General features: G+C 47.7%; 3 protein-coding genes across 11 annotated transcripts in view; 1 reads left to right on the top strand and 2 right to left on the bottom strand.

Annotated features, from left to right (window-relative positions):
- Positions 1-1,303, bottom strand: part of ZDHHC15 (zDHHC palmitoyltransferase 15) — a 189,200-nt gene extending 187,897 nt beyond the window's left edge. The window contains exon 1 of the mRNA XM_085571022.1: positions 1,146-1,303. The gene's annotated coding sequence lies outside the window, so the exon portion shown is untranslated. The remainder of the gene's footprint in view (positions 1-1,145) is intronic.
- FGF16 (fibroblast growth factor 16) lies at positions 926-12,123 on the top strand. Its single transcript, XM_021525318.2, has 3 exons — positions 926-1,254; positions 7,449-7,552; positions 11,112-12,123. The coding sequence occupies exons 1-3, from the start codon at positions 978-980 to the stop codon at positions 11,355-11,357; spliced, it is 627 nt and encodes a 208-aa protein (XP_021380993.1). The 5' UTR covers positions 926-977; the 3' UTR covers positions 11,358-12,123.
- Positions 12,124-16,937: 4,814 nt separating this feature from the next.
- ATRX (ATRX chromatin remodeler) overlaps positions 16,938-22,584 on the bottom strand; it is a 66,761-nt gene continuing 61,114 nt past the window's right edge. For 8 of the 9 annotated variants that reach the window (XM_085571012.1, XM_021525272.4, XM_021525269.4 and 5 more), the window contains 4 exons: positions 21,768-21,890; positions 21,127-21,222; positions 20,533-20,661; positions 16,938-19,786 (listed from right to left, as the gene is read on the bottom strand). In XM_085571012.1, coding sequence (XP_085427138.1) covers positions 19,508-19,786; positions 20,533-20,661; positions 21,127-21,222; positions 21,768-21,890 — 627 coding nt within the window. In that variant the 3' untranslated portion in view covers positions 16,938-19,507. Of the gene's footprint in view, positions 19,787-20,532; positions 20,662-21,126; positions 21,223-21,367; positions 21,416-21,767; positions 21,891-22,584 lie in introns of those variants that run through there. The other variant, XM_085571013.1, reaches the window with a different exon arrangement.

The raw sequence follows: 22,584 nt of genomic DNA on the forward strand, positions 1-22,584 counted from the left end.
CCGCCCTGGGGCCCTGCCGGCCCGTCCGTGCCCGCTGCCCGCCGCTCCGCCGGCTCCGTCTGTCTGCAGCGCGGCCGCAGCTGCCGCCGCGGATACGGCGTCGGCGGGCCGGGAGAGCGCGGAAACACCTGTTTCCAACATGGGGAAGGTGGGGAGGGACAGCGAGCGGCACTGCCCGGCCCCGCCGCGGGCTCCCTCCCCTCTCGGTGGCTGTAACCCGGCCGTACAGCCCGCGGGATCGCCTTTCAGAAAGATCACATTCCGTTTTTACACATTCGGCTGAAAAACGCGACTCGACCCTCTCCTCACGTGTTGCTTTTTTCCACCGTGTCCGTTCCGGGGGGCGGTGGGTGGGGGGCACGCTCGGGGCTGCGGCGGTGGCGGCACCGACAGCCCCGGGGCTGCCGACGGCCCCGGGGCCGGTGACCCGGCTGGGGTCCGACCCAGCGGGCCCGTGCGGGGTCTGGGGCCGCGGCTGCGGGGCCGGGCAGGGCCGGGAGCGGGGCCCCGGCTGCCGGCGGTGCGGGAGCGGGTGCGTGCGGGGGCTCCATGATTTCATCGTCGGCTGGCGGGGACCTGCCAAGAGCTGTTACGCCTCACTGCGATGTGTAGCTTTTTCCTGCCATTTTTTTCATAATAAAAGAGGGAGTGAAGCGGGCCCTTTTTTTTTTAAAGGGAAAAAAAAGAGCCAAATGCATCAGAGAATGAGGGGGGGGGGGGGGGGGAGGGAAGCAATAGCCAAAGGGGATGCCAGTGAGGTGTGGCTTGCATTTAAATATCCAATATGTCAATGTAAGGGGAGTGTGTACGTATATAAAGTGCAGTTCGCATCCGACGGCGGGACACTGGATCCAGCGATGGGAGGCGCGGGCGGCGCGGGGCCGGGCCGGGGCCGGCAGCGCGGGGCCGGGCGGCCGCAGCCCGCGCTCTGAGCGGCCGCTCTGCCCGCGCCCCCGGGGCCGCTCCGCTCCGCGCCCATGGCCGAGGTGGGTGGCTTCCTGGGCGCGCTGGACCCCGACCTGCACGGCTTTCCCCCCGCGCTGGGCGCCGGGCTGCCCCTCGCCGACTCCCCCGGCTTCCTCAACGAGCGCCTGGGGCAGATCGAGGGGCGGCTGCAGCGGGGCTCCCCCACCGACTTCGCTCACCTCAAGGGCATCCTGCGGCGGCGGCAGCTCTACTGCCGCACCGGCTTCCACCTGGAGATCTTCCCCAACGGCACGGTGCAGGGCACCCGGCAGGACCACAGCCGCTTCGGTAAGGGGCCGGGGGGGTGCCCGAGCAGGTGCCCCGCGCGCACAACTAATTACCCCGCTAATATAAATCATCCCGGGATGGATATAATTGGCCTCCTAAACAAATGCGCTCACTCCCCAGCAATGCGGGAGTTTTTATTTCCAATTTCCTACTCTCCCGGCGCTCAGCCTTTCTGCAGGTGCACTAAAACATGCCTTTGCAAGGGGGAAAAAGAGAAAAAGTTAAAAAAAAAATTAATTAAAAAAAGAGAACGATGACCAGTTTTAGCTCTGCCTCTGAAGTTAGTGGTGAGGAGGGAGGCAAAACAGAGACGTTCCTCGTTGGAATTTCTTGGAAATTCCTAGGTTGGAAAAAGAAATTCCTTGCTTTTTTTAGTTGTTTCGGGCTTTTTTTTTTTTTTTTTTTTTTTTTTTAACTCCTCCTTTCTGGCATCTGTAGATACTTGTGAGCTGCTTTCTTTTATATGCATGACTTTGATTAGAAGAGCTTCTCCCGGGCAGGGATCTGTTGGCTGGAGGGGTGTCAGGAGCTAAGTTTGGGAAGGTTGTTGGAAAGGAAAGGGGGAAGCTGAAGAGGGAAAAACACTTAGGGAACCTCGGAAGAAAGAAGATGGAACAATAGGCAGAGTACCATGGATTTACCTTGCTGACCAAGCTAGAAGACTGCGGTGCCTGTATCAGTGGCATACACGAGCAGTGACCTCTAATGAGACTATATGTAATCTTCAAAAAATGCATCCCAAGCCACAGGCAAAAGAGTACAGTCAGTTTGAGCACAGTAAAGAGAAATTCCCGCTACTCCAGCATCTAGTGCAGGTGTCTGTATAAGCTATCAACAAGTCCCATGCCAGTGATCTCAGCTATGTTGTCAACAGGTTGCAAGACGTGCTTGCAAGACTTTTTACAGTTTTCAAGTGATTTAATTCCTCAGTGAAAGGAATTATTTTTTTGCCTTTACTTGTTTGCAACCAGTCAGTTCTGATACTCCGAGAAGTGCTGCCACTGCTATTGTTGGAGGTGTAAGGCAGGTTTTTGGAACAATTGGGGAAGCTTATCTTTCCATAAACACCAGGTGTGTGCATGGCATGTCCCTGCCTAAATCAACAAGAAAGTCATAACCCGCGGGTCAGAGTCAGGCACTAATATGTTCGTGGGGCGAGTGCTCTTTAATTACCTCCTGAAAACACCCATCTTTTAACCTTTTGTGCTGTAATATGCAATGGGTTTCCACATTCAAAGAGTTGAAAGCAAACCCATTGCATCTGGTTGGTTTTAGTTCAAGCTGCCACGTAGTGTTTCTGTCTATCAGTTCTTTTTCTCTACCTTCGTAGAACTAAACAGCCAGTTTCAAATGGCAGCATTTATTTCAGGTCCATTTTTTTATAAAGATTGAGTAAAACAAGTATATTTTTCAACTTGGAAAAACATGTTAGACATGCTAAAACTTTCCATGGATTTTGCACACTGAAGTTTAAGTCACACAGTGATTTCAATAAATTGAAACATTGGCATTCCCTAAGTGTTTTAGCAGTCCGCATCCAGCTCTGTAAACTAGACCAGACTTCAGATATTATAGTTTTCTGCTTCAGGGTTTTCCCAGAGGTGGTGTAAAATAAATAGTTATTTGTTGTAATTGCAAGACAAAGCCCCAAAGGATTAGACTGGAATCCTTGCGTTCAGATCAAGTTGGACTAAGCCTTGCTTCAGCAGAGACTCAAAGCAATAATGTATTGGCACAAAGTATTCACCATCTGTGTTCAGTAGCCATGAATATTTAAATTCCAATGTTACTGGTATGGTTCATATTAGGATGTCATGTATCGATGCATTCCTAAATTTTGCATGCAACAGTCAGAAAGAAGTAACTTATAATGGGAATAGGCAGCCTGAGTGATTCTGGGGACTCCAAAGCTATGGTGAGGGATGCAGAGGTAGATGAGGGGTTCAGGGAAGCACTTTAAAGCTGCCTTAAATCTTGAAGCACCTGGAGAAATACTTAGAAATCCAGGATCAAGCCCACGTGGCTGGAATGTTCTCGCTGGTACAATGAGCAGATAATTAAGGTGCTCCATGGATGGCTGTGATGCCACAGCCCAGGAACGTGTCCAGCTGCAGGTGTGATGTAGGGTAGAACAGGACTTGGCATCCCTGTCTCTTAATCTGGAAGGGATTCAGGGATAGAATCCCTGAATCTGCACCCTTCCATGAGGGTATCTGCACCCTCCCATGAGCAGCTATCCCAAAAGCTACCAGATGTGCAAGACATCCACATCTTCCAGAGAGGAAAATACCCAAAGACCTGCTGATGCAGAACGGAGTCCCAAGGTCCCAACAGTGAGGGTTAAAAGAAGAGATTCTTTTGTACCACAGCATTTGGGGGTGTGACTGTAGGACATGGGAGGTACTGGCATCATCCACCCACACTGGCTGAGCAATCACAGGAACTACTGCCTCTTATCTGTCAAGGACTGGAGCTTTCCTAAATCACACCTGTCTTCTGGAATGTGATATTTTATACTTCTAAAACCACAGATTCTTGCAAGAACAATGGAGTGCAACTTATTTTTCCTAGAGGAGCTTTAATGCAAAATGTGGAAAAGCCCTCTAGGTTTCTTGGAAGAAAGCTCATTCTTGCACTACAGAAGTGCCCAAATTCAGTCTCTGAACTGGCAGCTCTGGCAAGTTCACCCCCCAAAAAATAAAGTGTTTTCCAGAATGTATCTCTCTCACTGCATCTGCTCAAACAAAGAAATAAAGGACAATCAAAATCTGGAGGGTGTCTGGACTGACATTAACACCCCAAGGACAATCCTTCCCAGAATGAAACTGAGAGAAATTTGCCAGGAAAATCCCTGCCAGGAAGAACTGCTCCTTTTCTGCCTCTTTTACAGCAGCATTAAAGAAGTGAACCCAACGGTGCTATTCATGCAGTGGAGGAAAGAGGCCTTGAGGTTGCACTGCAGATGAATAAAAGCAGAAAACAAAGCTCTTCAGGGGTACAAACCTGCTCATGGATATGTTACACAGACTCCTAGAGAAGCTGCTGAGACCTCCAGAGAAAGTTTGGCTGTAATTTTGACATTCAGACCATAGTGCACCTGTTGCTGAACAGTTGTTGAGGTTTTTAGCCGAAGCTTTAAGTTTGTAGCCATTAATACAACATCTGATGTTTCTGTACCCCAGCTCCTGAATACAGTCATGTAAGAAGAGACAGGTGCAGGGAGCTGAATTTTTCTTTGAGGGGTGGTTTAGAGTAAGGCGAGAGTGTGTGGGTCTGGCTATGGCAAAGCTCAGGAGATTATTCAGTGCTTTAGTGGTAAATGAATCCAGTCAGAGTCTTAATCAAATCTCTCCAAGTCTTATCTGGAAAGACTCAAGGAACAAAGAGAATGAATAAAGTGGGGGAAAAAAAAGAGGAAAGTCCTGGGGGAAGGAAAAAAAAAAGCAAAAGAAAAAAACAAAAGCATGGTCTACCACAAAAACACACCGCTACAATTGGAAAGCAGATTCTTGAGCTGGCCCCAGTGGCCACTCCCTGTGCTGCTGGAGATCAGATGTACGAAGCTGCAATTTTGTCTAGAATTGGAGTGAGTTAAGGACAGGATGGATATCCGCCCACATATTTTCAGCCTTCACTCTGTCTCCTGACTTTTGTGGGCTCAAGTTACGTTCTTAATGCTCTTTCAACATAGTTATCTTCCATGCATGTCTCCAAATGCCACTCAGAGATCAGAAAAGAGGAATACTACAAGGGATGTTGTCAGAAGAGATTGTCATGGGCACATCTTGGAAGAAATTCCATTTGCAAAACCCATATCTATCCAACTTGCACCAGCTGAGGGATGCCTCGTTGCTCAGAGAAGGAAGATGCTGATGTTGCTCCTGGCTTGGTCCTTCCCAGGTCTTTGGAGATCTGGATTGATATGCCTCATACAGCACGTGTGTGGGCATACTCAAGATCTGAGTTCCCCCGCTTTAGACATTCCTCAGTGGAACCAACAACATTTTCCTGCTTCTCAGAAGTGACAGGAGACAAAGTACTGATGCTGAGGACTGTGTCTATATCTACAGGAAGGTCCATCTACCATTCTCCAGTTACTTGATATGTTTCACTTGAATATTCCTTGGTCTCCAGCCTAGGAAAGACTCCCCCATGCCTGGGTGTATCTCTGTATTCCTACTTTACTTTTTATGCTCCCTGTAGTTGTCCATCTTTCCTCACTCCCTTCTTTTCAAAGAGTGACTGTGCTAATTTCTTGTCTGCAGATGGGAAAAAGCACTCAGCAGTTCAGTAACTTCCTCATGTCAGAACTGGTGGACAGTTAAGGGAGGAAACCACCTCTCATCCTGCACCTCTCTCCTCCCTGTTTGGGATTCTTTTCAGCTAAGAAACCACAAGAGCTACTGAGAAGAACAGAGCCAGGGTCTGTGCCTGTCTGGCTTGGAAAGGCTGCCTTCCTTACCTAGGCTGCCTGTTCCTGATGTTTCTGCAGGCAGGATGTGTCCCCAGGCCAGGATGTGTAGCTGAGTATATTTCAGCCTGTAAAATGTCTGCTCCAGTCCATAAAGAGTGTTTTGTGGTGTTTGCTTCTCTGTTTGTCTCCAAGCCTTGCTGCTCCCAAGTCCATATTTCATGTCCTCTAGCACCCACTGGTTTCAGGGAGGGCTGGATTAGATGCACAGGGGAAAAGGAGGACAGAAGGTCTGAGGGTAGGCAGGAATTTCTGCAGCCATCGTAGCTGCCAGCACCTGACGATGAGTCTGCACTGCACAAAGTGGGTCAGGGGTATCCATCGCCGTCTGGGCTGTCCTGTATTTAGGCAGTGATGCAGTGTCATCTGAGAGTTGTCACATCCATGCCCCAGGCTGTGGGGTGACCCAGAGCTGTGGCTGCCACTGAAGTCAGCTGGCTCAGGTGGCCGCTTGTCACGCGGTGACGAGGCAATACTTAAAACCAAGGCAATACTTTTAAGAAGAGCTCTCGGAGGTTACCTGATCAGAGCATCAATTACCCAGGGCTAGATGTTTTGGGAGCTATATTAGGAGAGCTGGAGCCACGCTAAAGGTTAGAGCAGCTTTCCCCTCCAGTCAATGGGGACATACAGTCATCAAATGAGATGAGGAAAACCCTCTTCCTTCCTGCCTCCCAGATAATTAATGCTGCACTGGACACTGGCACAACTGCCTGTGACCTCTACATAGGTAGTGTGTGAAATCCATAATAACACAGTCCCACCACTGCCTTCAGGCAGTCTTCCTGGGAAGATTGAAGGTCCCCACCACTTGTGGTGTTGGGACGGGGCCGTTTGTTTTTAAGTGCTTCACCAAAGGTTCTCCTGTTACAAGTCTTTCCCCATTGAAACAGCTGCAGCTGTGGGGGTGCAGTAGCCAGACCCTGCTGCTTCCTTCCAGAGGAAATGAGGCTGCCACCATCATAGCAGGCTGCAGCCCGTGGGTAAAACAGTTGCTGTTGCAGGTCTAGGGATGGCTGGGACAGATGCTGCTGGACTGGGAAGAGGCTGGCAGGAGGCTGGGTCAGGCAGCAGGACATAGTGGGCAGGAAGGGGTTCTGGCAGTAACAGTGGCAGGGGGTGACAGAGAAAGGACTGGCAGTGTCATGGCTCCGATGGCTGCAGAGGAAGATGCATTTTTACCTGCGTGCTTTGAAGCTGGATTTTATCCCTATGGCTTGTATATACATTTGGGTTGGCAAGTATGCCACTGGAGTGCCAGGATGAAGATAGTCCTCACAGACATCTCTTCTAGTGCTTTTCACTTCTTTTTACTGTACCCATGACTTTAAAACCTGTAGGACTATCATCTTATTCTAGAAGACAAAACGGCACTCATTTTGTTGAAGAATAAAATGTAGCATGGTAACAGCCTTCTGACATTGCTAGTGGCCAGGCCCAAGTTTCTACATCTGTCTTCTTGGTGATAATTATGAAAAAAATCCAAACTCAAACCAACAAAACCTTGCAAAGCTTTTCTCATTAGCAAAGACAATCCCTCTTGGGCAACTCAAATTCACAATGCTGGGGAGAAGCCCAGACTGGAAATCAGAAGATTGCGCACAGATGGGAGTACAGAGTTAAGAACTGTATTGTTGCTGGGAATGGCTGGTTTGTTTTTGTTGCTGATGCTGGGTGTTGTTTTTTTCCCTCTGTATGATTTGCAGGTTTTTTTCTTTTTTAGGGATTTTGGAGTTTATTAGCCTGGCAGTGGGGCTGGTGAGCATCCGTGGGGTGGACTCCGGACTCTACCTCGGCATGAATGAGAGAGGCGAGCTCTATGGGTCGGTAAGTTCAGGCTGGGCTGACTGCAGCCTGTGGCCTCAGCTGTGTCACAAATGCTCTGTCACAGGCCCTCCACGTCCTTGTGGTGCCCGTGATTTCCATCCTACCCTTGATGCCACTGCTGTTTTAACATAAATGATATATAGGAAATCAGGTTTGAGGGAGGATTCACTCCTGCTGTAGGAACCCACAGTGGTGCCCAGCCCCCAGACATCACACTGAGGTTTTGCCTTTCACAAATGATGTGACAATGGCCAGGTAAAGGCAGGGGGACATTAAGCATAAAGCTACGAACTGTTTATGTGTTTATACAGCCTGAGTAACACATCAGTTGCATTCTCCTTGTGGTCAGGTCTGCACCTATCTGCAGGTCTTATCTTTGTATTACAGCTCTTTAACCAACAGAATCTGAAGTTTAGGGCTGCTGTTCATGATTTCCTAGAAGTCCCCTTTTCAGGCTAAAATTTTCCATGTTTTGACTAAAAACCAAATGTGTAAACTCATTAATTGTTATGACTTACAGTCAAAATGTCAGATCTTAACAGCTGGGCAGAGGTGCTTCCTACAGGTTAATTTAGCTCAATTCGTAATTATTTAGCTCAATTAAGGGTGGATCACTGTAAAAATAAAACTAAATAAACCAGTTTTAAACCAAAGCAAAAGGCAGCACTTCCTCTCACCATCAGATAAGCCTCATTGTACAAGTTAAAACTCATGTACTCTGCATACCCAGAAGCTGTAAGAAAACCTTTGTTTGGCAAACAGTAAATCATGAGTTCAGCTCATTTTTCCCTGTCACATTTCCACCTGAGACTACCACAGACCCTTCCATCATTTAAGACACATCTGCTGATGTTTATATGAGATAGTTGTCCACAGAAGCTGTGACTGCCCCATCCCAGCAAGTGTCCAAGGCCAGGCTGGATGGGGCTTGGAGCAATGTGGGACAGTGGAAGGTGTCTCTGCCCAGGGCAGGGATGAGCTTTATGTCCCTTCCAACCCAAACCACTCTGTGATTCTCTGATCATCAAACACTGCATGCACCAATAACTGTTCTTCTCCCATCTCATTTCTGTAACAGCTTCTGCCCTGCACAGCAGTTAAATGCAAAACAGTGGTTAAATTAAAAATGTGCAAAACAGAAAAAAAAAAAATCACCAGGATTACACAAAACACAAAATCTCCTGAAGAACACGTCACAAAGCAGAGCTGGAGCAGCACCTCTCCTGTCAAATTCTAAGGCTGCTCAGCAGCTCCTGGAGTTTCAGCTTTCACTCATGACTGCTGGAGAACATGAGCCCTTGTATCCCCCCCTCTTTGAATTCAAACCCTGCAGCTCTGATTGTGAATTGAGTTTCATGATGGGTTAATTAAATTCTAGATCCCATGTTCATGTTACAACACAGAAACAAAAATAGGGTAACATTTTACAGCACTGAATCTGGAAACAGAATTGACCTGAAGACAGTTGTGGGAGCTGTCCCTGCCCATGGCAGGGGTCTGTAATGAGGTGAGCTTTAAGGTTTTTTCCAACCCAAACCATTCTGGGATCTTATGCACCAGGCAGGACACTGCAGGGACACACACTCAAAAGGCTCATCCAAACTTCCAGTGTCACGAGCCAGGTCCCCAAATAACCTCGGAGTTTTAAAATCTGGGACACGTGGGTTGTACAATGATGGCTTTTGGAACTCAAAAGCCACTACAGTATTCTTAATTAAAGGTCCATAAAACAGCGCCTGACAACAGCATTAGCATTACAATGGTATTTTGGGAGATCACAGTACAGCAGTATTTTTAAATTTTCAGCAAGTTTATTATTTCCCTCTGTGCCAATTTTGCTTGATGCCTGTGTTGATGCAGCCAGGGCCAACCATCCCCACAGCGACACGTGGAGTCCCCTCAGGACACAGAGCTTTTCCGCCTGTCCCTGTTGACCTCGTGCCAGCATTTCTGCAAAGCTCCCCAAGGATTTCAGAAATGCCACTAATACTTAGGGCAGCAAAAGTTGTGGGCAGCACCTTGTGCTGCCTGTGTGGTGTCAGGTTCAGTGGGGACATCCCAGGGCTTGGAAAGGAATAAATCACACCTTGCAGAATCACCCCAGACTCGCCAAACATTTTCCACAAGCACTGTACTCCAAACTGCCCAATGCAGCTCGGGGGAATGGGGACAAAGCAACAGCCAGAGTTCAGCCAGTCATCAGGTTCCAACATATTCCAAGTAGATGGCATCTGAGAGGAGGGAAAAAACCCAGCCTGTATTTATTGACAGAGCTGGGAAGAGAAGCCTGCAGTTCTGTGGGTCTCAGATGGCCAAGGCTGTGGCCTAGGACTTTTGGAGGGCTCACAACTCACCTCAGGCTTTATTTAATTAGCAGCAGAACATTGAAAACAGGTTCTGAGCACAGGTGAGCTCCTAGATTGTGTTACAAAACACATTTACTGCAGGCAGTAACATTTACTGAGCACTCAGTGTGCCGTGGAGGGGACACATTCCCTGCCCAGATAGTTTACAGCGGAGGGACAGTGGCTGTAATATTAGAGCACTCTACATTTGCAGGCTGCCCTTCAGCTGAAAGGGCTTCCAGTCACCCTGGCAGTACCCTTGTGGGATGGGACGGGGGGGCTGGACCCTCTGTGACAGCACAGCAGAGCTGGCAAAGCTACCTTTGTCCTTGTGGGGCAGAGGGACAGCCTTGCTCCCACTGCAGCCAGGCACATCCCTGTAGCTGACACATGGAGATGGTAGGGAGACGGAAGGAACACGACATGAATGAAAAGTCCATCATCAAACAGCCACTGCCAAGAGCCCCCAGCTGTAAGGGCTGGATGGGAAGGCTGGCTCTGTCTGTGGTGACACCAGTGCCATCTGTGTCCCCACGCCAGCATGGGGTGCACCAGCTGCACACCCTCATCACATCACCTATCACCACCCTAAATCTTCCCTGGGGTCTGACATCCCACATCCCTCTGGGTCTTGTTACAGCCTCCCATCACAGGTCACTGCCACTCCAGGAGGTAAAATCCTGAGCCATGCTTTCATTCCCATCTCAGTGCATCCAACTCTGTGCCCTGAACTTCCAAAGCAGTGCTTGCTCCTGTTTTCCTATTTAGACCCTTCAGATGTGCTGCCTGCTGCTTCTCTCACCCAAAAGAGGGGATTTGGGGTGTGTGGTACCTTGGAGGGGGCTGCTATGAGGGGCGTGTCCCTGCCTGGTGGCATGACCACCCCACACCTGGACAGGTTTGCAGCTTTGTTGTGTACCTGTCTCATGTATTCATGGAGCATCTTTGCAAAATCCACACCCACCTTCTCCTGCTTTTGTCCCCTTCCTCCTCCAGCTCCAGAGGTCCTTGGGTCTTGGATTATGCCCATTTCTAGTTTTCATACAGGGGGAGCATCCCCAGCAGCACAGTCTTCATCCTCAGGGGAGCCAGGAGAAGGCAGCTGGGAAAATGCTAGAAAAACAAAGTAAGGAATGGTGACAATGCTTTCTCTTTTACCTTTTTGACATGTCTCTTTGTGTCTCCTTGCTGCCCTGCTGCGCTGCCCACGGCAGAAGAAGCTCACCCGGGAGTGCGTTTTCCGCGAGCAGTTTGAGGAGAACTGGTACAACACGTACGCCTCGACGCTGTACAAGCACCCCGACTCGGAGCGCCAGTACTACGTGGCCCTCAACAAGGACGGCTCCCCCCGCGAGGGGTACAGGACTAAGAGACACCAGAAATTCACCCACTTCTTACCCCGGCCTGTGGACCCTGCCAAAATCCCTGCCATGTACAGAGACCTCTTCCACTACAGGTGATGGTTCCTGCGGTGTCAGTGTACATACTTGGGCTCCCAAGCTTTTTCCCAGAGCACTCTATTAATAGTCATTCCATCATTCCTGTAAGAGTAGATGACCTAGGGAAGCACTTACATTGAATTCAGACACTGCTGTTCCTCCTTGTTTCCAGTGTATATCGAACCTGGGTTATTTATGGGGTGGGGCTAGGGGAAGGGAGGGAACCCTACATTTAATCTTCCATTTTTGTTCACTTTTGTTACCCGGTTGCTACAAGAGAGGCTGAATATTCAATGTTACGGTTGCTTAAAAGAACGAGCAGGTAAGCAAATGATCACTGGGGAAAAGAAGGCCCCAAAACAAACTAAAAATGAAGAGAAGAAAACAAAGACCACAGAACTGCTGCAGATGCTGCTGCTGAGCTGGGATAGTTCCCTGCTAAGGAAAAGCCTTTGAGTGGTGCCCTGCTTAAGCAGCCTGGGAGTTTGCTACATGGATGATGCTCCATGGACTGGTCCTGATTTGTGGGGTTCTTCCTGCTGTTGGGGTGGGAATGGGGCAAGGAACATAATTCAGATGTAAGCATGGATACTGTGCATAAGGACAAAACTATTTATAAAATGTATATGATATTTATTTTATATATTTATTTATTTCAAAATAATTTTATTTTTAATGAGAGATGCTATGACCGGATTTTCATCAGGAAGAATAAGGTCCTACTGAAACAGGAAAAAAAAAATGCGTTTTAAGAGCTTATCGGCAATAAAATTGTCTTTATATTATAGATTTCTTGCTAGCCCTTTTTTTTTGGCCCTCTTCAACAACTAACCCGGTATTTCCCCAGCAACATGAACAATAAATCCACCTCTGAAAGGGCTTTGTGCAGTAAAGATCAATTACCTAAGCCCCAAACTCCTGCAGGAAGATGACATCAAATCACAGGTCTGGGAAGCACCGGCTCGGTCTCCTTGGGGCATGAGGCACCCTCGTGGATTTACCATCCTGCTCAAAACCAAGAGGACAAACATTTGGAGCATCTGCTGTGTTTTGGGTGGACCCATCAGTCCTGCAATAAAACCAGCACATCTTGCATGAGGTTTACCTGCAGCACCATGAAAAATCCATGGAGAAATAGAAAGCAACAGCAGCAATTCTAAAACCCCCTCAACTTTTAGGCAATTACCGTGCATGAGGGTCATCCCCTGCTGCAGGCAGTGCTTGGATGTTCATGGCTGTGTGGCATTTTCCTCTGCAGAAGCTGCCTGGTCCCACAGTCCTGTTGCCTTTCCTCTGCTTCCACCTGGGCTCAGCAAACCTGATGACATGTGGCATCCCTGAACGAGTCCCGTATTCCCAGTTGGTGCCCAACAGTGCCAGGGAGCACAGCCCTCCTCCAGCCAGGCCAGGCCAGGGACACTCATGGGGGAGGCTTGGCTGAGCCAGCACAGGCCCTCAAGTGACACTTGTGCCACGCCTGCCCTTTGCTGCCTGCTTGGGATGTCACAGACCTGCAGGGAAAGCTTCCAGCAATGATGCCAGCTCATGTTTTGTCCCCTGTGATCAGCAGAGAGGGATTTCAGCACACGGTGGGACCAGGTGTGGTTGCAGAGGCACAGGAACTTTGCAGCACGAGGAGAGGCTGACAGTAAAAAGGGTTCTCTGGGGTGTGCAAAAACCTGAACAACTACAGCTGTGGTGCCTCTGGCTTTTCCTTACCACAACTGCTTTGTCCAGTGCTGTTTCTTAACCTCCTCCTTCTTGCAAAACAGTCATGGCAACACCTTCAGCTCCTTCATCTTCAGCCTGTGAATTCCCAGGACATTTTCCGTGACCTGGAGATGATCCACACCAGCTTCTTCATGAGCTACATCACTAATGGAGCAGCAGCCCTAGAGGCCAGCTCTGCTCCCGACTGTCTCTCGCCTTCTCTGCCACCTCCCATGTCCCTGCCATGTCCCTTCACTGTCCCAGCAGGTCCAGCAGCCACCAGACAACAGGCTGGGTTTGGCAATGAGGAGATTACAGGAGCTTTACCTTCAATGATCCAGACATGAAGGAATTTAATCCTGTGTTTGAAATAAAAAGAGTTTATTTAGCTTCTTCCTCTGAGTCACTGCTGAAACATCTCGTCCTGGCTGCTGTGTTGGGGGCTCAATCACGAGACATGTCCTCAGGTGCACTTTTGACCTTCCCCTGCATGAAGGGAAATCCCTCAGCCCTGGAGCCTTGCTCTGCCCCCTGGGATGATCCTGCTCCCTCCAGCCAAGGCTTTCCGTTGTGCTTGAAGATAAATCTGGTGGTTAAGATTGTGCTCCTTTTCTAAATGGAGGTCAAAACCTGATCTCAGCAATGCCAAGTACATTTTTTACCAACTCCAAAGAGAGATGATTTTGCCCATGGGGGCAACACTGGATGTGTTCTTCTGATACCCAACTCAAAGAGATGCTCCAGCAGAGCCTCCTGCCACAAAGGGACACGCAGGTACCAGGGATGCTGTAAAACACCTTTTCAGGATCTGTGTTCAAAAAACTCATACTTGCAAAAAAGCAAAATCCACAAAGAATGTACTGGAAAGCCCTTGGTAAAGGCTGGTGTCCTGTCCTGTGCAGTGCATTCATTAAATGGGGAATTCAGCACTGCTAAATCCCACCCAAATTGTTCTTTCACAGGAATCTACATTGTTTGATTCTGGTTCAGCAAAGCAACTGAAGATGTGAGTGACCTGAGTGACCTGGGAGCTGAACAGGAGCAGAGGGAACCACCAGAGACATGGGGTGCATTTTGAGTGGCACAGGAGGGGGCTGTGATGCACAGCGGGTTTGTGTGGACACACTCATCTCTCCACCCCATCCCATCCCCTCTGGCCCAGCTCTTACCCCAGCTGAAGATGCCAACTGCTCCTTCAACCTGGACGGGTTACAGGGCTGGCAGATGGACCTTGCTAGGAAAGTTTGAGAGGAAAACATGTTTGGGTTGCTTCAAGCTAACAGAATCTCCCAAGTCAGCAAAAGGAAAGTGTTTGTCTGGGGTCTCAGCTCATGTAGATTCCATGGGATTCAAAGTCACAACAGCCAGCTGGAAACTTCTCTCAAAGGGGAGGCAAAGGCTGGTGCAGGGGATGGCTGTGATCCCCAGAAACCCCACTGTGCCCCTGACCCCAGAGCTGTTCTACACACAAGGCTGTGGGTCTGGAAACACCATAGCAAAAGGGACAAAGGCATCTCTTCAACCCTCCTCCTTCCACCCGAGAGGGGTGGGCCTGCTCCGGGGGAAACATTATCCTGGGACAGCTGTGCAGAGCAGGAGGGAGGAGGCTCCAGCAAAGAGGTGGGAAAGTGCTGGAGTCTCACTATGGAGGGTGCAGGAACAGAGGGGAGCTGCCTGGGAGAGGCCAACGTGGAGCCCAGCACGGCAGTGCCTTTCTCCCTGGCTTTGGCTCATGATCCAGGCCACAGGGATGGATTGTCTGGAGACTGACATACAAGTGGCAATATCCATGTGCCCTGAGGGACATCCCCATGGAGACCCTGCTGCCTGTGGGAAGCTCTTCTGGGTGGAATGCACAGCCTGGGGCTCCTTTCTCCAAGGGGGAAAAGGAGAGGAGGCCTCAAAGACTCACCTCATGTGGAGACAGTGATGGAGAGCCCAAAACTGCAGAGGGATTCCAGAAACTCCGAAGAACTCCAGAAAATCTAGAAACTGCTGGAAGGCAATGAAGATGTCCTGGTGTTGTCCCATCTGGCTGGACATCCAGAGAGATGTGCTGCTGCTGCTGCCAGACTGTGGCTGAGACGTTCCTGGAAGGGCACCCAGGGATGGAGCATTCCTGAAGGAGAAGGGCTGAAGTTCCTGTGTTGATGTGGAGACAAAGACATCTGCACCCCTTGGGACAGCACTGGTTATTGCTTTTTCCAAAACTGCCCCAGAGCTGCTGAATTCTCATCATGGAGAACACCAAGGCTGTCACCTCCCACCTGCGCTGGGGCAGGAGACCAGCAAATGCCAGGGATTCTCAGGCTCCTCCCTCGCTGTGCCAGGAGGTATCTGGCACCGAGATGCCACCGAGCAGGGCAGGTCACCACACCAGACACGGCCAGGGCACGCGTCCTCTGCCGCTGCTGCTCGTGGGCATGGCGAGAATCCAGGGAAGTGAGCAACGCTGCATTCCCAAAGCAGCTGGTGTGGCTGGATGGGCTTTGAGGAGTACCTCAGGTACCAGTTCCAACTCACTCATTCTCAAACAGGTTTTGTGCACACAAGGCCAGGGTGGTGTTTGAGATAAGACCTTGGGGGTGGCTGAGCACACACCCGAGGGGTGACCCCATCTCCCCCTGCGCTCCTGCCCTTCTCCAGGGCAGTGTCCCCACTCGGGCCAAGCCCCTTCCCAACACTCCTCCAGTGACCCCTGAGCCAGCTCCTCTGGGGGAAGCAGGAACAGGAGCTGTGGCTGGATGAAAGGGTCACACACAGGATGAACTCATCCTACTCATCCCAGCCACACGGCAGGGCAGAGCTTCTCCAGACCCTTCACAGCAGCACAGCTTTCCCAGAGCCACATTTGTCATTCTGCTGGTGCCCTGTCCCCGGCCACATCCCCAAGGTGGGTTCCACAGCACAGAGGTGCACAGGGGGTTATCTGACACCTGAGCAGGTCTGGGAAGTACAGACACCATGTGATTACTGGTGCTGGTGCTGCAACACCAGCATTTTTCCAGGCTCCTGCAGCTGGGAACATTTAGGACATTTGGCTTTCCATAAACATTGAAAATCTATCCAACTTCAAAACTACTTTTTGCTTGAACTGATGAATTTAGTTTTATTTACTGTGTGCAGAGTGGTTCTGCTTTTAAGATAAAGGCAAAAGCTGCTCAGGCTGGGCACAGCTGACACAGCAATGGGGCTGGTCAGTGTTGGGACACCTCAGCACAACATTCCGGACATGGGACTCGTCCCAGGACACTTCCCAGACCAACACAGACAGCCACATCCAGCCTGAGCTGCCCACTGCCTTCCATCAGTGTTCAGCCAAGTTAAAAGTCACAGGGATATTTAAAAACATGCTGCCCACAGGGCCCTTGGAGCACAACTCCAATATTTTCACCTCAGACAGCTTTTGCACCTCCCTCAGCTGTACCAAGACTGGCTGTGCCCCTTAGCCCCAGCACTGGCAGGGAATGAGCAGAGGGCACCTTTAAACACAATGATGACACTTTCCTTTGCATGGGAAAGGGGGTGTTCAGCCCAACAGGTGGGATTTCATAACCAAGGAAGGAAGAAGTACAACTATGAGGTTAAAGTACAGCAGCACCTTATTCTGACTTGACTAAGCAAAACTTCACCTCACTTTTAACCATCTCACTGCTGGACAACTCATTTAATTTTTAACAGACAAACTGGCAGAAACTGCTATTAATGAAGTAATTTGAAAATATGGACCACAGCTATTTTCCCTAATGAAATCAACATCTATATCCACTAAAGTCATTGTAGTAAACAGAAAGAGCTTCAACTCACAGCACAGTTCTCCAAAGACACATTCCCAGGCTGAATCCCTGTGGAGTTAACACTGGACTGTGAATGTAGCACAAGGCACGTTGATATATTTTGGTCACTTTATTAAATGAGATATTAAATAGTTTAAGTTTCAACTACTAAAACAGCACTTTGAATGGTGAAAACACATAGTATATCATCATACTTGAATGCTTCTTCTTTTTTAAAAACACATTTCCAGTCCTTATATATATTATAAAACAGCCTTATAGGAAGAGGGGACACCTTTTCTATAGTACTTAAGATATTTAATACAGAACTGAAAAGCCATCTAATAGAAACAAAGGCAAGTCTTCACAGCTGTATGATTTCAGCAGCCAAAGCTGGTTGATGGACTGAAACATTACTATACAACTGGGACAAAACATATACAATATCACGATACTAAGCAAAAACGCTTTACATCCAAAGGAATAAACAGGTTACAAAATGTGGATAATTTAGCAGGCAAAACTGTATTACAAGCAACATTTTTATTTGTCATCTTAAGCCATTTTTATCTAGTTAAAACATCTAAAACAAATATAAAAATGAGCCTTTTATTATCTTACTGATGTATGTTCTGTCTTTTAAGTACTGGTTAAAGCCTGATGTTATACTCAAAGCACATTGTTATGCAGCTAAAATGTCGAGTGAGAAACGTAAGCAAAGTGGTCCAGGTTTTACTTCAACGCTTATCTTGTATTCCTTCTTGTGCATTAGTCTTCTGTTATTCATAGGTTTGTCCAGGACGAAATAAAATGTGCCTTTCAATGTTGCCTAAAACTTCCATATTTAAGTCTTTGAGTTACTGTAAAACTCCACTTAACATTCCCAGGTTTGGTAGAAAGTACTTCTCTTATTCACAACACGTAGGAATATCGGTGACAATTACCCACAGTACATTTGCCTTCAAATGTTTGTCTCAACATCTCATTTTTGTCTCTTCTAGTGCCAACACGTCTCTCTTTGCTCCCTCCCCCAGATCAGAGTTAATTGCAGAGCTGGCAGAGCACTAGAGCACAATGAGGGTCTTTTGTGGTATCTTGTCATCAAAGAGTCCAAGACAGAAACTTGTCAGCTGGGCTTCCAGCAGCCAACCAACCTCTGTCCACGTCACAAACCAAGTGTGAGTCACACACTGAAACATCGTGGAACATCTGCATGTTTAGATGCAAAACTTGGCCATTCAGGGCAAGAACTCAAACTCTTGCAAGAAACTTCCCAGAAACCAAAATGATTTTAGTTCACGCCAGCATCAGAAGAGTCCAGCACAATCAGGAGCCACCACCTCCATCTGTCTCCAGAGCCCTGTGTTGTCCACACACAACCACCTCCATGTTCCTGCCACTTCCTCGCGCCCCCAGACGATCAACAGGGGTTTTTTTGGGGGTTAGATTCAACCAAACTCTATGCAAAGTAAAGCCCTATTTATCTGTATTTAATAAAACCTGACAAGCACAACAAGCGTGGGCAAGAAGAGTGATAATGGTATAGAATAAACCTGACATTTATCTCTGGCCTACATTAAAAAAAAACCCAAACCAGAACAGAAACAAAACCAAAATCAAGCTCTTTGTGTCCTAACCCATGTTTTCACACAACTGAAGGGATGGGGAGGCGTGCATAACCACATCTCTATCAATAAAGTCGCTTCACGCTTCTGACAGCTCCAGAAGTTGCTACAGCACTCTGTATGGATTTTCAACGGACAGCGGTTGTGCCACGTTAAAGGGGGTTCTCTGACAGGCCACCTGACCCTGGCCACCATCACCATTTTACCCCAAAAGACAGGAATTGAATTGTGTTGGCCCGTCCCCATTGCCGGCAATGGGAGGAGACAGTAGCACCAGCGTGAAGGAGTTACCAGAAATGTGCTTCGTGCTGGACTCCAGAGCGAGGGATCAGCATCTCCCGCTCCCACACCATCAGCTGTTATTCCATCACATGGAACTGAAAATAAGAAATGGCAGCAGACTGGGGAAAGCCCAGTCATGTTTAAGGCTGGATGCACAGTTCCCTGTGTCTCAGAAGGTTCAGAGCAGTAGTAGTTACAAATATTGCACTCAGTTCTGTTTCAGAGAGCATTTTCAGCTCCTCTTCCATTCAGCACAGATGACCCATGAAGGAAACTAGACTATTTCTGTTACAACGTTCCCACTAATAGAAAGAATTGGGTAAGCAGAAAAGTATTCCATAATTTGAGGAATCAACTCTAATCAAGAACTCAGCTGTTTTCAATTCACATATGTCAGACTGAACTTACAGACCTGCAGTCCTTCCTAAGCTTCCCAAAGCTTTGCAGCCACAAAAAGCAAGCGTAGGAGTTTAGACAGGAAACCTGTGGAGATGCTACTGTAACGGGAGGACTTGTTTTCACTGAAAACAACTTGTTATCTCCTGTACTCAACATATGTAAGAAGATTCTAGGCAACATCACTGACAACAGGGAAAACATTGTGACCTATTTAAACAAAGCTGAAACACTAATATGGAACATGGTATTTAAGGGGAGCAACCAAACTATTAATTCTTTTTTTTTTTTTTTACAGTTGAGTTCTGTTAGGCCATTGATTCCTAAAAAAATAAAAGTTCTTTCTCTGATTTTAACAATCCTTTAGGCTTTTAGTGCAAAATCACATTGATTTCCCTTGGGAAGGCCCTGCATTTTTGCCTCTCATTGGGGGTGGTGCTCGTTGTAGGGGTGGTGGCTGCATCCCACCAGACACTGACTGATACATTCCTCTCACATCTATGGCTGGGTAGCTGGAAGGATTCATAATTAAATTTGGAGGCTTTGGCATCATGAGGTGGCCCATGGCTGCTTGCTGGTAGGACATCTGCTGCTGCTGCTGCTGGTTGTACTGGTGCTGGAGCCGCCTGTTCATCAGGATCCTCTGGACACAACCGATTAACTGTGGAGGGAAAGCAGAGCTGGCTGAGTGCACAACCCATCCCCCTGCTCCCAGCTTCAGGTTCAGAGCTGAAATCAATTTCTTAGGGACACCATGGCTGGGGGAAAAAGCCCCATTGTTATCACCATCCCTAATGTGATGGCATTCAGCAGGCCATTACTGGAGAAACCATTTAGTAACAGCATTTAGGGCTCAGTTCTCCCAAAGACTTGGCTATTGTGTTGCAGGCAGCATTTAGGTGAGTTGCCATGGCAGCACGTACTCTAGTGTGAAATTATTCCCAGGTATAAGTTACATCATCATTTGTCAGGTACCATTCATCTTCCCTTTGAAAGTCCCACTTGTGGACTGTCAGTGTTTTGTTTGCCTGAGAGAAAAAACTCTTCCCTCTGACATCATCTGGGCATCTTTCAGATTCTGCAAAGTAATTCTAAGCTAAAACAACATTACCAACGCTTTCTAAGATGTGTTTCCTAAGTGGCTGGCTGACCTCTGGGAATCAGATTTCTCTTTACGCCTCATGACCTTGCAGCAAAGCCCTTCAGCTCCAAAACCTGGTGAGTGGCTTTTTCATGAACTTCTTCCATGTCTCCCTCACTGAGGCCAATAATGAACTCCAGCACACCACTGACCATTCTGTAAGGGATATTTATGTTCCTAAACATACACTTGTAGCTCAGGAATGCACACCCCCAAGATCCTCATTCAAACGTTGACAGTAGATAAATAAATGCACGATATTTTACCATCTGCTGTTTCCCAAGGACGTCGTTGTAAATGGCTTCTCGGCGCTTCACATCCAGCTCCTGGCTCGCCTGTCTGTTCAGGGCCAGGGCCTGCACCTGGCTCTCCGTCAGGGTTAAGTTTTCTTTCCACTGGAAAGCAAAAAACCCAAAACATTGGTCGTTTGAACAAAAGCCTGACAGTAACTGAGGCTGTGTTCGCAGCTGCACCAAGAGTTAAACCAGCCCAAGTTCCAGTCAGTGCAAAACTGCTTCACCAGAACCAGGAGTTATTAGTTCTTCTAACTGGCAATTAGCAGTCCACAAAATACAAACAACTACTTGCCTGTAGTTGCTGTTCTGATTTCTAGAAAAAACAGCATTTTCAGAGCACAGCAAATACCTATGGATCAAAACTGCCACTCCTGTAAGGCTCTGTGCCACCTACACACCACCAAGGGTTACTGCAGGGGTAAAGGTCACTCCCAACTGGAAATTATGCTCATTAATAATGCAATTCATTAGCTGGATGACCATTTGCAGTAGGAGTATCTTTGTTTCATAATGTTTAATGTTTTCCACTCCCAACCTAAGCCCAGGGTTATCCACTGCACTCACTATGGCTGAAATGATGTCTTCAAGAGGCTGGATTCTTGCTGCTGCCACACTGTTGGTTGCTTCCACTACCTTCTCTCTTCCTTGATTAATGAGGTCCTGAGAAAACACCAGACCATCAGTTATAAAGCACAGAAACAACAAACACATTTCTTCCCCAACTTTCCTGATCTTTCTCTTGTACACACCTAGACTCCAATTACCTTTCTGCTCTCAATTTGCACAAGTCAATGAGTCTAAGCTGCCATCCATCTGAATTTCAGCACAGAGCAGTTGAACAACGTGTATAAACCTGGCAATGTGTAGACAGCACTTGTAAAAACCTATTTTTATACCACAGGTTTTCAGACCAGCATGAGAATGGTAAAAACTCAGGTAAATTTTCTACCATACAGATTTAAAGATGTTACAGTTTCAAAAGTGGAAATTAAATTCCACAAAGAATGCAGGTGATGCTCCAATCACCAATCTGCCCAGGTATAGATTTATATACATGCAAGTTAAACTTCAGTACAGCTACATGTAAAAAATAAACAAACCCAAACCTCCAAACTATTAAAAATACAAAGGTGTTTCAGACTGACATTATCCACAATTTGTGAGAGAAAACCCCTGCAGCAACACAGACATTTTGTCCTCCTTACCTCCAGCTGTTGGTTACTCATTGCTGACAGAGCACCCAAATTGTAAGGAATATATGTCTGAGAGTTGAAATTTGTGGGCATTGTGTTGGTCCCTGTGGGCATGTTGAAACGCATGGTCAGGCCCTGAAAAGCACAAAGTGACTGGTCACTAACTCTGATAATTCTGCAACAACCACACAGCCAAAGCAGCCCCTGGAGACAGCCCCAGGCCCTGCCCACTGACCATGGAGGTTTCCAACCCTCAGCTCAGAACCCCATTTCAGTCACAGAGGAACCCAAGCTCCAGTCTTGAATCATCTCTGAGTTTAGCTTGTCAATATTTGATATATAAATGACCATGACTTATTAGTACAGCTTAAGTTGGTTAAGGTAAATTTTTTATATTGAAAACCCACTACTTAATGTTGAGTTTGACCAGCCTGTAATGAAATTCTGAAAAAGTAAAATATATAAATTATTAGCAGGAATGTAAAGCTCATTGCCCATTTGGATTTCTCACAGGGCAACTTCAGATTTTTCTTTTTATCTCCCTATTTCTTTTCTCTCCCCAACCTTTTCATCAGCTCACTCAAGGTGGTCAGTGGCAATTTATACACCCACTTTTTGTACTTTCAGTGGAAGGCTTTTGAGAGTGCCTGGCCCACTGAAATTCAGAAGGTAATCTGGGGTAACCAAAAAATCTGACTGAGAATTTCAACTTTGGTGGCATCTCATTAACTTCCCTTATGACCCTGCCAAGGGTAAAGCCACAGCTTTTGTTTTAGCAACACAAAGAGCTTTGGTGCACCCCACACACCCAATTAGTGAGGATAAATCA

Source organism: Lonchura striata, chromosome 4A (assembly GCF_050655825.1).
Source record: "Lonchura striata isolate lonStrDom1 chromosome 4A, ASM5065582v1, whole genome shotgun sequence".
Classification (NCBI taxonomy): Eukaryota; Metazoa; Chordata; class Aves; order Passeriformes; family Estrildidae; genus Lonchura; species Lonchura striata.